Source organism: Uranotaenia lowii, chromosome 3 (genome assembly GCF_029784155.1).
Source record: "Uranotaenia lowii strain MFRU-FL chromosome 3, ASM2978415v1, whole genome shotgun sequence".
Lineage (NCBI taxonomy): Eukaryota > Metazoa > Arthropoda > Insecta > Diptera > Culicidae > Uranotaenia > Uranotaenia lowii.
The window spans coordinates 325,973,097-325,987,429 of record NC_073693.1 but is presented as its reverse complement, the minus strand read 5'-3'; the positions used below and the strand labels follow the sequence as shown (position 1 = coordinate 325,987,429).

General features: G+C 35.8%; 1 protein-coding gene across 1 annotated transcript in view; it reads left to right on the top strand.

Annotated features, from left to right (window-relative positions):
* The window catches only part of LOC129753809 (furin-like protease 1, isoforms 1/1-X/2), an 83,675-nt gene that overhangs the window by 36,359 nt on the left and 32,983 nt on the right, over positions 1–14,333 (top strand). The window contains exons 6-9 of the mRNA XM_055749658.1: positions 5,397–5,878; positions 5,957–6,162; positions 6,301–6,487; positions 6,584–6,757. Of these exons, the coding sequence (XP_055605633.1) occupies positions 5,397–5,878; positions 5,957–6,162; positions 6,301–6,487; positions 6,584–6,757 (1,049 nt within the window). The remainder of the gene's footprint in view (positions 1–5,396; positions 5,879–5,956; positions 6,163–6,300; positions 6,488–6,583; positions 6,758–14,333) is intronic.

Here is a 14,333-nt window from a genome sequence, read left to right as displayed (position 1 = left end):
ATTTCGATGTACGATACTTTGGTTCAAAATTGCAATTCAATTAATTTTTTGTATAGGAACTCAAAACTTGACATACAAAAACCCTACCTCATCTTCAGAATTGGTTTTTATTAAGAAGTGTAACTAAATAGGCACAGAGTTTGAAACGAACCATTTTTTTTATTTGAAAAAATTGTTTATTTCATTACAAATGTTAAGCTGATATGAAGTATTCTTCAAGAAATCAATTTCGACTACATTTTATTACGTGTTTTTTGTTTTTCTGAATGCTCAACACAATACATAATTTACACAAGGCCACTAACTTTACATTTTTCTGAGGTGCAATGAATTTAATATGCAATATTTCTATCGGCTTTTGTTATTAAAATGACTTTTTGTAAGTCAAAAGGATTTGAGAAATTTCTGCATTGTTTATACAAAAACTCAAATCAAAAATATATCATTCAAAAATAAAAGTTTTTAATGAATTATCAACTTTCCTCAAGAATTCAAGTGATTTCGAGTTCCGCGAAAAAAATTAGAGAAGTTTTTTTACTTTTTTTTCATTTATCAAATTTTAAGATGTTTTAAACTAAACTAAATTTTAAATATTTTTAAGCAAACATGTAATATTTTTGCAGGTTTCAACAAATGTGTTAAATGAATCAAGTTTTTTTTTTACACTTTCTTACTGTTATGTCAAAAGTACTTGTTATGATATTTTTCCATTTTTTTATTTGTTGTATTTTACATTTTTTAGATCGTGCATCATTTTCATCATAATAATATCCCTTGATTGGATGAAAATGGATGGATAAACCAAATCAGAATCAGATTTTTTCGTATATGTAGGTTTGGTAGTTATTAATATTTGAATTTACTTAAAACTGATACATTTTGAAACTCCTTATCACCAAAACTCAAAATGTTCAACCAAATTTGATAAAAGATTCGATTTCAGAACGCTAAAATCCACCAAATCAATCATTTAAAAAATTAGCACCAAATTGCTGCTGACTTGAGAGTCATCAATTAAATTATGTAAATTCTTATGGTGAAACGTGTTTATTAAACAAACCTCCTGAAATGTTTTAAAAAACTTATCTTTTTCATTTTCATATTTTGTTAAAATTTTCAAAAGAATTTACCGAGTTTTAAAGTACAGTTTTATTTCCAATTCTTTCATTAACTTGCCAAATTTATTTGTCGAAATATTTGAATTTTAGAAATAATTTCAACAAATTTGTTTTTTTGAATTCTGAATTTTTGTGTACTTGGCACATGAGCCCTGAAATCTGGGGTAACGTGGGCCATGGGGAAACGTGGGCCACTTTGAATATCTCAGATGTGTGTTGAGATAAAAATCTCAATCCAACTGTCATAGTCGTCGCTTTGCTCAAGCAAATTGTTCTATATATTCTTCAATTTATGGGCTTGTTTTATTTATCAATTTAAAAAAAGTTTAAAAAAAAATCTTATATAATTAAAAACGCACCCGCTAATTTCATCGACGGGGAACCTAAAGTTCATAACAAAAATATGCTCATACGCTTATGATCTTAGTTTTGTCATGTTCTTTCACGTGGGAAAGGAATTTTTGATGAAACATCAAAAAGCCACACAAACGCAACCAATTTGCAAATCATAGCTTGTGGGGAATCGTGGGCCACACATCTTGGGCCATCTATATTTCTATGTTTTTATACATATTCAGAACTTAAAATACATTTTTACTATCTGTAAAGTTCTTTCATGCCAAATGAAGAGTTAAACAAAATATTTTGTTCATCCTATATAAGGAATTTTGCAAAACGTTCGCGAGCCAGGTTTTTGAATCTATCCGATCATACACATGTCACTTTTTTATTTCATCATCTAAAATTGCTTTAAAATAACGAAATGAATTATGAAATAACAGTTTTGGGTCAACTCATAAACTTTGCATGTTATTTGGTCAATTTGGATTTGGTGGCCCACGATTCCCCACCATTTTTCAAAATCCAAAAAATATTGCTTTTTTTAAAACAGTCAGAACTTGGGGAAAAAACTTATGAAAAATTTAAAAAAATTCTTCATGATACCTTGGAAATGTAGAAAACCATACCATTTTTTATTTTCATTTTATCTTTTATAACAAAGAAGTTAGGAAACAAAGAAAAAAAGTGGCCCATGATTCCCCACTCTCCCATATGAAAAGCAATTTCTGTATGTTTGTTTGTTTGTTTGTCCTCTATAGACTCAGCCGTCTTAAGAGCTAGAGAGCTGAAATTTGGCATGGATGCTCATTAGGACCAGGAAGGATGAAAAATGTTTTAAGATTTTCGGATGACCCCTTTTGAAGGGGGCCGTCCATAGAAGACAAATATTGTTTTCGCGATATTGACGTAAATTTTCGTCGGATCGTGTTCAAAATTTGCACATGAGTGTTCTGAAAGACAAGAAATCGATTTCTGGTGTTAAATTTTGTGTAAGGGGTCAGCCAAAGGGGTCGTCCATATAAACTGTTCACTGTTTTTGCGATATTGTCGTTATTATACATCGGATTCAGACGAAAATTGATACACGAAAGTTTTGAGAGATGAGCAATGGATTTCAGGTATTAAATTCACGTACGAGGCCGGCAAAGGGGGTCGTTATTATACATCGGATTGGGATGAAAATTTGCACACGGTAGTTTTCAGGGACGGGCAATCGATTTCAAATGTCAAATGTTTTGCCAGGGGTCGACGAAAGAGGTCGTCCATATTAATTTATTTTTCACTGTTTTTAGCAATACTGACGTTATTGTACAATGGATTGCTTTGAAAATTTGCACACGGGAGTTTTAAGGGAAGGGCAATCGATTTCATTGTATAAGAGCTTCCGAAAGGGGTTTAGCTTTTTGACAATAATTGCGTTGTTATGCAATGATTTAGTCGAAATTTATACACGTGGTTTTTGGCACGGTAAATTGATTCCTGATTTCAAATTTAGTAGCAGACGACAGATAAAGTGATCGTCCAATAATTTTGCAATTATTACTTAACAATGAATTCAGAAGTGCATCTGGAGAATGCTTGGCAAATGACTTTCATACAAACTGTTCATGACATATTCCAAGTTGAAAGCGAAACGGAGTTCGTATGGGATCAGATAGTTTTTAATAAGAAAATCAAAGTTTCAATCTTCTGTTCTTTCCAAGACCCAATATTTCAATCGAAAGTGACAAAATACTTAGAGCTTGTAATTTTAAACTTTAAAACATGTGATTAAAATTAAAAAACTTTTCATTAATTTTCTTTAGATAAAATCGTCTTTTATGAATCGATCATGACTTTTAAATTAATCTTTAAAAGTTTGAAACATGATTTTAAGTAGATAGCAACCTAAAACTTAATTTTAATGCGAAATGTTAACTAACTTAATTGTTCTTCCAATATTTGTTGTAACTTGGAACTCTTATCTTTCAATTTTTATCACTTTTCTTTCATTGATCATTCACAAAATTACCCATTTCCCAACATTTCCTTGTAAGTTTAATTGAACATGAAGTTGTTTTTTGATCTTCAAAAATGAACAATTCAAACCGTTTATTTTTCTATAAATAAGTTTTTTCTCTGATTTTTTTCTGGCACTTTTTAAACAATAATAAATATATCTATTTTTTTTAAATTAAATTAAACCATCAATCATTGAATAATTTCTCCTAAGTTCAAATTGGTTTTTCAGTTATCGAAAATTCACATTTTTAATCGCGATTAAATATTTTTTGTTTAAATTCAAAATACTACAGTGGAATTTCTCAATCACTTTTCAGTTGAAAATGAAGAAAACATTTTAATTAAGATGAATAAAAATTTACAATTATTATCATTTTCAGAATTTTATTAGCCAAGTTTCAGAGCCCTCATTCATGACTCTATTATTGAGCTTCTATAGTTCAGGTTTAATCTAAATTCACTAATTAAATTATTTATTTTTATTCTGCATTGTGAATCAGAATTTCAATATGAATGTACAAGAACGGAATTTGATTTTCAAATTTAGATTGCTAAGATGAAGCTTTAATTTTTTTAATTTTGTGTAAGAATAAAGTTGAAGAACTTCGATTCTGAATGTAAAATAAAATTTTTCTTTTTTCGTATTCGAAAAATTATTATCAAAATAGTGAAAAAGCATATGATCTCCAAAAACATGATTTAAATTTGATATGAATTGCAAAAGCAAATTTGAACATAAAAATCTAATTTTATTATGATTATTCTAACTGAAAATCAAGAATCCTGAACTGGATATAGAATCCGAAATACGAAAATAGGAATACAATTTTGGTTATGGGAATTATTCAATCAGAACCTTCGAAATGGGTTAAATTTAGTCCCAAATTCAATATTCAGTCCTGAATTTTGATGAACAAGTGATTAAATTTTGGATTTGAGATGGATTTGTGAGGTTTTGGCATTAGTTTTTAAATAGTCTAGATTCTTATTCTTTTATCATGATTTGGTTCTGAATTTAAAATTTTGAGTGTAGAGTAAAATACCTCACTTGCTGTTTTGGATCCTCATGGGGGGGAGTTTAACCCCCAAAACCCTCCTAACCGTTCCTAAGACCATGCGTGAGAGCATAAATGCAAAAAAAAAATTTTTTTAATGACTTAGGATCTTACCTTTCTTTCAGTAAGGAGACGTGATGGAGCTTTTGAGCATGGCTCGCGAAAATTTAAACAATGATTAAAAAAACAAGTTTAGTTCAGGTTTTGAAAATGAAAAAAAAAAATCATTTCAGAAAATTGGGAATATTTATTTTGGTATAATAAATTCAAGCTAATATTAGCTCATTTTAAAGAGGTTGCATCTGAATGATGTTAAAATTTGATTTAAAATTATGTACAAACAAATCAAAATTTAATAATTTTTCCAAAATTTCAATAATTTTTTTTTAGTTGTAGCGAAGCACACCAGGTTTGAAAAAAACTTTCGAAGTCGAACATCGAACTTATTTAGTCGTCTAAACAGTTGCCTCAAATGCAGAATCCACAGCATGCGGTTATCTCTCATACTTGATCCTATTAAATTACGAAAATTACTGGATTAATTTTTGTACAAAAAATCTATTTTTGCCTCTGTTTTTTTGAACGTTTTTTTTCACACCCAAAAACTTTTCATTCGAACGCTGTTTTAAAACTTCTGTATCTGTTTAATACAGAATCTAAGTTTTCTATCCAAAAGTCATTTTTTAAAATAAAAAAGTCATTTTTACACAAGTTATGTAGGTCATATACATACAACTATAAGCTTCTCCTGCGAATCAGATCTGTTATACTCCTTAGCAATTGCAACAGTTAAGGATTTTCCAACTAAATCAAAAGCTGAACCTTCAATCTTAAATCCAAACAACGCCTAATCCACCGTCAATCATAACTCTTTCCACAGGATCCGAAGGCATCATTCGACGTGAACGGAAACGACGGGGATCCGATGCCACACTACGACCTAACGGATTCGAACCGGCACGGGACCCGCTGCGCCGGAGAAGTAGCTGCGACGGCCAATAACTCCCTGTGCACGGTGGGAATCGCGTACGGAGCCAAGGTCGGCGGGGTCCGGATGCTCGACGGGGACGTTACCGATGTGGTCGAGGCCAAATCGTTGGGTCTCAACTCGCAGCACATCGACATCTACAGTGCCTCCTGGGGTCCGGATGACGACGGCAAAACGGTGGACGGGCCAGGCGATATGGCCACTCGTGCCTTCATCGAGGGCGTCCGGAAGGGGCGCGGCGGAAAGGGTTCCATCTTTATCTGGGCCTCCGGAAACGGAGGACGGGAGCACGATAATTGCAACTGTGATGGATACACCAACTCCATCTGGACCCTTTCGATTTCGAGCGCTTCCCAGGAAGGACTGGTGCCTTGGTGGGTTGAAACGAAACAGATGATGATAATCAATTGGTAGTTGGAACTAACAAAAAATTGGCTCTTCTTCTTCTGTAGGTTTTCGGAAATGTGCAGCTCAACGCTAGCGACGACCTATAGCAGTGGAAACACAAACGAGAAGCAGATCATCACCACGGATTTGCACCATTCCTGTACGGCATCCCATACGGGGACATCTGCTTCCGCACCGCTGGCTGCCGGAATTGCGGCACTAGTTCTGGAAGCAAATAGGAATCTAACCTGGCGGGACTTGCAACACATAGGTAAGGTACACGTTGTGTAATTTTTCAACTCGTCGATTCGTGTGATAAGATTCTCGTTCGGGAACGAACGAATGTATCCCTTTTCTAATGCAATCGTTGCTTCAATTTTCCCGTTTTTTTTCTCTCATCCTCAACCAGTTGTCCGGACGGCAAAGCCCGGTAATTTGAAAGATCCGACGTGGTCAAAAAACGGCGTCGGCCGTCGGGTATCGCATTCGTTCGGCTACGGGCTCATGGATGCTGCCGGCATGGTCCGGCTGGCTCGAACCTGGAAAACCGTTCCGGAACAGCAGGTCTGCGAAATCAACGCGCCCCATCTGGATAAGTACGTGTAGCTTGTAGTAACAGACATTCCCGAGGAAACAGGGAAAATCGTTTAATTTTTCACTGCTTGTTTTGCTTCCCGGTTTCATTTTTCCAGACAAATCCCGCCCCGGACCAAGGTCGTTCTGCAGCTGACCGTGGAACACTGCAAGGGAGTCAACTATCTGGAGCATGTACAGGCCAAAATAACGCTGACCTCGCAGCGCCGAGGGGATATTCAAATTTTCCTGACGTCCCCGTCGGGCACCCGGGTAACGCTGCTGACGCCAAGGTAAGTCAATGTCAATCTATGGCGAACGATAGCTAGTTTTGTTGGATGAAAAGATACGTCAATCTTCTCGTTACAATACCCTTTTACAATGTTTTGCAAGATTGTTTAAAAATTTTAAGATAAATCATGCGTCATTTGAATTCTTGTTTGATGGTTAGTTCAGAAAAGGCATCGAAAACTGAAATTTCATAAAGTTCATAATGCAGCAATGGTGATAGTGATGATGAGCACTAATATACCAAAATTTCAAGCTTCCTATTTAATCTAACGTTCCACTGGAATGATTCTCTATATCCCTCAACGTACAAACTTTTAAATGTGACAATTAGCTTGCTGGAACTGAAATCTCCATAAAAAATGCTATATGTGTGACATTATCCAGATTCGATATTATGATCATTTATTGGTTCAGAAAACTTGAACTTTATTCACTACTACATATCCACGTACAAATTTCTTTTTCTTGAACAATTTATTTTGATTTTTTTTATAACTTAAAATATTCTACACTGTAGTAAAAATAAGCTTGAAATTTTACTTTATACAATCATACCTAAGGTCGCCAGAATTTTTTCAAATCGTATCTGGGCCTGGCAAACCCGGAGGAATTGATTTTAAAGTTAACGACCAAAAATTTGGGCAACCCAAAAATTACTCAACGAATATCAAGAACAATTTTTTTTTGTAAAAGCTTAAATTTCATTTTAAGCTTACAAAAAATCTTTCATGATTATTTTATCTTGAAACTTGATAAAAAAAATTTCTTTTGGAGGAAATGAAAGTTTTTGGCAACACAATTTATTTTTTATTTACCAAATAAAGTGTAAAACGGGAAAAATTTGGTGATTTATCAATGAAATCTGGGCAACCGGGCCGGGCTGTACTGTTTCCAAATTTGGTATTAAATATCCGGGCAAACCCGGATAAAACCGGGCAATCTGGCAACTTTAATCATACCTCAACTAAAGGGTGTTCCATTATGTCTTGAGCACGATTTAAAATGAACAGTATAAACTCAGTTTAGGAGCAAATTTTTTCACTTTTATGTTCTCTATCTATAGTCTTTTTTACAGTGAATCAATGAATAAATTAGATTCCAGGCAAACGTAGACCAGTGATAGAATTTCTGATCGAAAACTGCTCATTAGCTTCAGCACAGACTAACTTTAGCTGTTTTCAATTTTCTGAAAACGTTTTCGATAGGATCTCCTTTTTCAAATACGATTTTATATGGATCCAAAAAGTTTAAATTGGTCTAGCTTCAGGACCATCTGGCAGATTCAACTCATTCGATTCGATCAAGAAATTGTTGGATATAGCTTGCCAAACCTTAGCTATTTTACAGAATTTTTCGGTAAAAATTTATGTCTCCTACTTTGGCCATCCCGAAAAGTGTAATACTGGTCACTCGGAAGCGTTTTGTAATTAAACTTGCAATAGGTTTCGTTGTCAATGATAACGCATACCGAATTTCTACACAGCAGTTGATCATATAAGCTTCGTTCAACGGTTGGTAAACATCGGTTTCAACTGGTTTCTGTCAACTGGTAGATGTTCAACGAGCCAAATGTTTTGGTCGAAACTAGTCAGGTCGTTGTTCAATGGAGCTAGTTGAATTTTGTCGAAACCAATCCAGCTCGGTAGCCGGATTGGTTTAGACCTGGCAGAAATCGGTCGAAGTCAATTGGAAAAGGACAGGTGATCAATCCATTTCTACTTGTTTCGACCCGTTTCGACTAGACTTCATTGAACAGATATATAATAAACAAGCTCTTGGTTTTACAGAAGCAGCTTGTTTTTGACCCGGCTTCGGCTTCTTCTGCCTCTTGTTTGTCTCTAGACCCAATCTTACCTTGGCAAGATGGACGGTGCTGAGAAGGGATCCCACTTTGTTGACCATATCCCGAACTGCTATAAGTAAAAGCTGCTGAGACAGTCTTCCTACTGCCGTGAGCATGCATGACTCGCCGGTCCAAAATTTTGTCCACCGGACCCGATTTCCGCCCAGATGTCCACGAAGCTGTTTTCCTCTCCATACTTTCGAATCTCATTTTGGACTTTTATCACATTAACTTTTCCGCCAACTGATTTAGCGAAATATTGGGGAAAGTACACCATTTGTGCACGATATTTTTGCGGTTTTAACGCTTTGAAAACTGGAGCTCACGATAGATAGAATTTTAAGTTGAACTGTAAACAACAACACACAGCAGATATCACCTGTTTAAACGTCATCCGAAATGAGCAGGGTTGTATCAAAATCGTGCTTAGACATAATGGGACACTCTATAATTTCAAAACAGTCTTCAAATCTGGAAATTGTTAGGATCCTCCTTTAGAAATCATTTGCCAAAAATCGGAAACTTACAATTATAGTATTGAAAGTTGTACGTTGTACCTACTATCTACTCAAGAATTCCTTAATCAAATCATCTAATTCCATGAGTATTTCTGTTGATTGAAATACAATAGTAACTGACAGATTCTCTTTTAGTTTCTAAATCATACCAGTTTTAATGCATTTAATGTTGAAGTGTACTTGTTACGTGATAGAACCATATTTTGACAAAACCGTTAAGCAAAAGAACCTAAGACCGTAAGGTGGATGTTACGTTGACTAATAGTTGAAGTGTTTTTGACTATTAAGAATCGAATTGTCTAAGTAAATCAGGTTTAAGCTTAACAAAGAAGGGCGGTTGTATTTAAGAGCCACATTATAATTTATTGCTTCCGTTATCGTCTGTTGAAGCTCTAAAAGAAGAAAGCGATTTCGGCCTTTTGTGAAACTATAGGAGAATCTAATGAATATATACTAAACATTGCTTGTAAGTTGAGTTACACGAGCCATCTATTGATAGAATCAAAACAAAGTCACCAATCGTACACGAAAGTGAACTTCAATTTTTTATGATTGTTTTGAAAGAAACTCGGCTTTGGAGTTCATCAATAAACCCGGTCAATGTGTTTAATAGATATTTTGGATTTGGACAACCTCTTCAGCCATATTTAGATTTATGTCAACTGACATTTCAAGTCTACATGAATTCTTAATATACTAAAATAATTTAAGGTATACAATCATAAACAAAAGATCAACAATTTGTATGAGAAAAACTAAGCAACAGAAAAGATTTTTTTTTATTTGAAAACCTCTGAGGACGTACATTGATTTAGATGTGTCTGAGCAAGCCTGGATAGTCGATTTCACCATCACAGGCCTTTCGTAGAGTTTTTCCATATCCATTAAGAAATAGCGTTCCTTATAGTTTGGAAGCTCGTGTGGGTTATTCCATGGAAGGAATCGGAGGGCATACCTTCTTCAAAAACCTTGATTGCACTGCCTCGATTCTTTGTCGAATATAGTATGTCGTATATGGGCACCACACTATTTCGTATACTATAGCACGCCACGAATGTACGTCGCGACACATCTCACTCACAACATTTACAGCGTTCAAATTTTAAAGTTGTTGACTCATTGAAACGAAGTTGGGTTCTGCCGATTCCTCCGTATCTACGCATTCCGGGCAATATGGTGAGCTGATAAGCTTAACCCGATGAAGGTATTGCTTAAAGTACCATGACCCGAAAGAAACTGCGTCAGATAGAAGTTGACCTCTCCAGAATTCCTATTTACCCAGTCTGAAAGTCGCGGGAATAGTCAATACGTCCAACTTGCGTTATTCGATGCGTCCCATTGCTCCTGCCACTTACGCCAGCTTTACGCACTCCTCTAACAGCTCTTGCATCGTAACATTCCTTGTACTCCACCAGAGTTATGTCGATGGGAATAATGCCCGCGATACAAAAGCTGCATCTGCTGATATGGCCCTGTAGGCACAGGAAACTCGCTTGGCTATCAGCCGATGTGAGCTCCGTAATTTGAATCTGTTTCGCTTTACCTTTATGGCTGAGCTCAAGGCCGCTTCTCCGTATCGTAGTTTCGACAGTGCTTGATACTATTTGTGACCATGGCATTTCGGCAAAATCCTGGCCAATGAATCGATGACTTTTGATGCGTTTTCACAACAGTATTTGAAATGCGCACCAAAACTTAAGCGATTGTCGACCATTACTCCAAGGAGATATTTCAGCTGCTGTTTCGAAGATGTCGTGTGCCATCCAACAGTAATCTCCATGTGCGGCACAACTCTTTTATTAGCCACGAGCAGAACTTCGGTTTTATGGTGAGCTATCTGAAGCTTAACTCTCTCCATCCAGATGCCAACCCTTTCTACGGACACCGTTGCAAGGTCTTCAACCTCCTCGGTTGTTACGCCGGTGATCAATAGCACGATATCGTCAGCCAATCCGACTATCTAGACGTGCAGATGGTAGTTTCAACGTTAACACCTCATTATACATAGCATTGCAAGCACAGGTCAAAGCGCTGGCCATCAGTATTCCAAGCAGAAGTTCAAGCAATTCTTGAATGGAGTTTAGCCTGTTTGAAAAGAGGATACGATACACAAATACGTTTTTAGTACGTTAAGCACTAAGTACGTTCACATGTTACTCCAAGCTAGTATGGGGGTGTATTGTTTCACTAAAGAACCTGGCCATACGGAACAGATTATTTTTATTCTGGGTTCCAGGTCACTGCGGTATCCTAGGGAACGAAGAAGCAGACCAGCTAGCTAGGGAAGGATCCTGTTAATTGGACCTGAACCTTTCTGCGGAGTATCGAGGAGTGCCTTGAATATGGCACTCAAGAACTGGGAAAGAACCACTATTGTCTCCAACTGGAGAACAGTAGAGGTAGCAACTCAGGCGAAAAGATTCATTAAATCAAGCGCACAACTCTCCAAAAACATGTTGAACTTTCCGCCAGCTTCCGGCACTGTTTCCTCCATCGGCATCCTCATAGTCCGGTTCCTGCCTTTTCCTGGGCGGGTCGTATACAATCGGGGAGTCCCGATCTGTTTTTGTGGTTTTCCTCGGCCTTCACTCCTTGGAAAACCCTTGAGAAGCAACCAAGTTTGATGCGAAGCACGTTAGTGCTTTCACGTCTCCGTATTTTGTCGACCATGTCAACTGTCTCTAACAGGCCATACTTTTTGATGACCTTCGGTGCACCTCTTCCTTCAACAGAGACCTGATCCTCTTGCTGGGAATCACTGAGATTTTCAGTGGACTCATCTGCGGCAGGGCTTCTTCCCGTCTCCTTGGTAATTGTTTTATTGTTTTATTGTTTTATAAACCATCTGACATAGTTGTCTTAATGATATACTTAATTTAAGGTTACATAAAAGTTACATTGCACGAACGATGATGTTTCTAATTACACTAGTTTACAGCATTTTTGAACTCAGTAAACTGACCAACATTTTTAATGTAAAATCGGGCGCTGAATCCGAAAATGAAATTCAAAAAAATCTCAGTAGAACCGTTTTTGAGTTATGCTCCAAATATGAAATTTCGGAAAAATTAAAAAAGTTCTTGTACTAAGATTAAAATATCTCGGACGGCATAACAGTAATTTGAAATCCCTCTTTTGCATATTGAAGGTGAATAAGTTTTCTATCGATCATCTGAACACTGTTTTTGCGTTTGACCAACAGTATTGTTGATATAAGTGACTTTATGAGAAAAAAAATTATAAAAAACGCATTTTTTTAGAGAAAATTTTGTTTCAACGAATGTTTTAGACTCGATGGTAGCATTTAAAAAATCTGAATTTCTTTTGCGCTTAAATGTCTATTTAAAACAAAGATTTCAAGTGGTTATTTATCAAAATCGGTTTAAAATTGAAGAAGTAATGGCTACTTTACCATAATAGTATTTTTTTGTAGTTTTTCATAATTTAACGAACCGCAGTACACTTATCATAGTATAGGAAGAATGAAACATGATAAATCTCACTCGCTCCAAGTCAAAATTATTTATTAGTTTACCAGAAGGTCACATGCCAAGTTTCAGGAAGATCTGACCATAGGGAGGGGTTGCTTAAGTCTCAAACGTGAATAAAATTTTGAGGTATTTTGCCCGGAAGGAACGAAAAATACTGGTTTTTCATCAATAACTTCTTACATCACTAGTTGATTGTTTTTTATGGTTGATTTTCTTAAAGCCTAAGTTGAGACAAATATTTCACCCGAAGACTGTAACTCGATTGGATTTGAAACAGAAAAGTTATTGCGGTTCAAAGGCCGCAAATTTTGTCCAACACGCAATGAGTACTTTTTACGCATTGCGTTTTATACGAGAATTTCCGACCAAAATACAATCTTTGAACCGCAATAACTTTTCTGTTTCAAATCCAATCGAGTTACAGTCTTCGGGTGAAATATTTGTCTCAAATTAGGCTTTAAGAAAATCAACCATAAAAAATAATCAGCTAGTGATGTAAGAAGTTATTGATGAAAAACCAGTATTTTTCGTTCCTTCCGGGCAAAATACCTCAAAATTTTATTCACGTTTGAGACTCAAACAACCTCTCCCTATGGTCAGATCTTCCTGAAACTTGGCATGTGACCTTCTGGTAAGCTAATAAATAATTTTGACTTGGAGCGAGTGAGATTTATCATGTTTCATTCTTCCTATACTATGATAAGTGTACTGCGGTTCGTTAAATTATGAAAAACTACAAAAAAAATACTATTATGGTAAAGTAGCCATTACTTCTTCAATTTTAAACCGATTTTGATAAATAACCACTTGAAATCTTTGTTTTAAATAGACATTCAAGCGCAAAAGAAATTCAGATTTTTTAAATGCTACCATCTAGCCTAAAACATTCGTTGAAACAAAATTTTCTCTAAAAAAATGCGTTTTTCATAATTTTTTTTCTCATAAAGTCACTAATATCAACAATACTGTTGGTCAAATGCAAAAACAGTGTTCAGATGATCGATAGAAAACTTATTCACCTTCAATTTGCAAAAGAGGGATTTCAAATTACTGTTGTGCCGTCCGAGATACATTAATCTAAGTACAAGAACTTTTTTAATTTTTCCGAAATTTCAAAGTTGTAGCATAACTCAAAAACGGTTCTACTGAGATTTTTTTGAATTTCATTTTCGGATTCAGCGCCCGATTTTACATTAAAAATGTTGGTCAGTTAATCAAGTTCACGATTTTTTTTAAATTTTGTAAACTAGTGTTATTATTTCTCAATTCGTCACTTAAATAAGATTCAATCCGTCGTTTAAAGGTTGTTGTACATACATTGAAGTCAAAAAGCGTATAAAAACGTAGAAAGCTTATTTTTGCGGAACGTAAAGGGTCGTTACTACCATACCGAGTGCTTCTTGATTCTAGTGAAAGCCAGTCACGATTTCGCAGAGCTCTTTCAGGGGCATAGATATTACATCGAGAAAGAAGCCATGAACAATCGATTTCATTTCGTAAAACCTTCGCCACGAACAGTGACTGGCCGATGGCATGACGATCCGAGAGTGTGTGAAGTCCCAGTAGGGCACAACGCTGAGCATACGGTGGCAGGTTAAGAGGGTTCTCCCAAGGCAATTCCCGAAGAGCCTGTCGTACGAATCTTCTTTGAATTGCTTCGAAACGCGCAATCCACACAGCTTCAAATGGCCACCACACTAGGCTTGCAGATTCTAATGTTGAACGA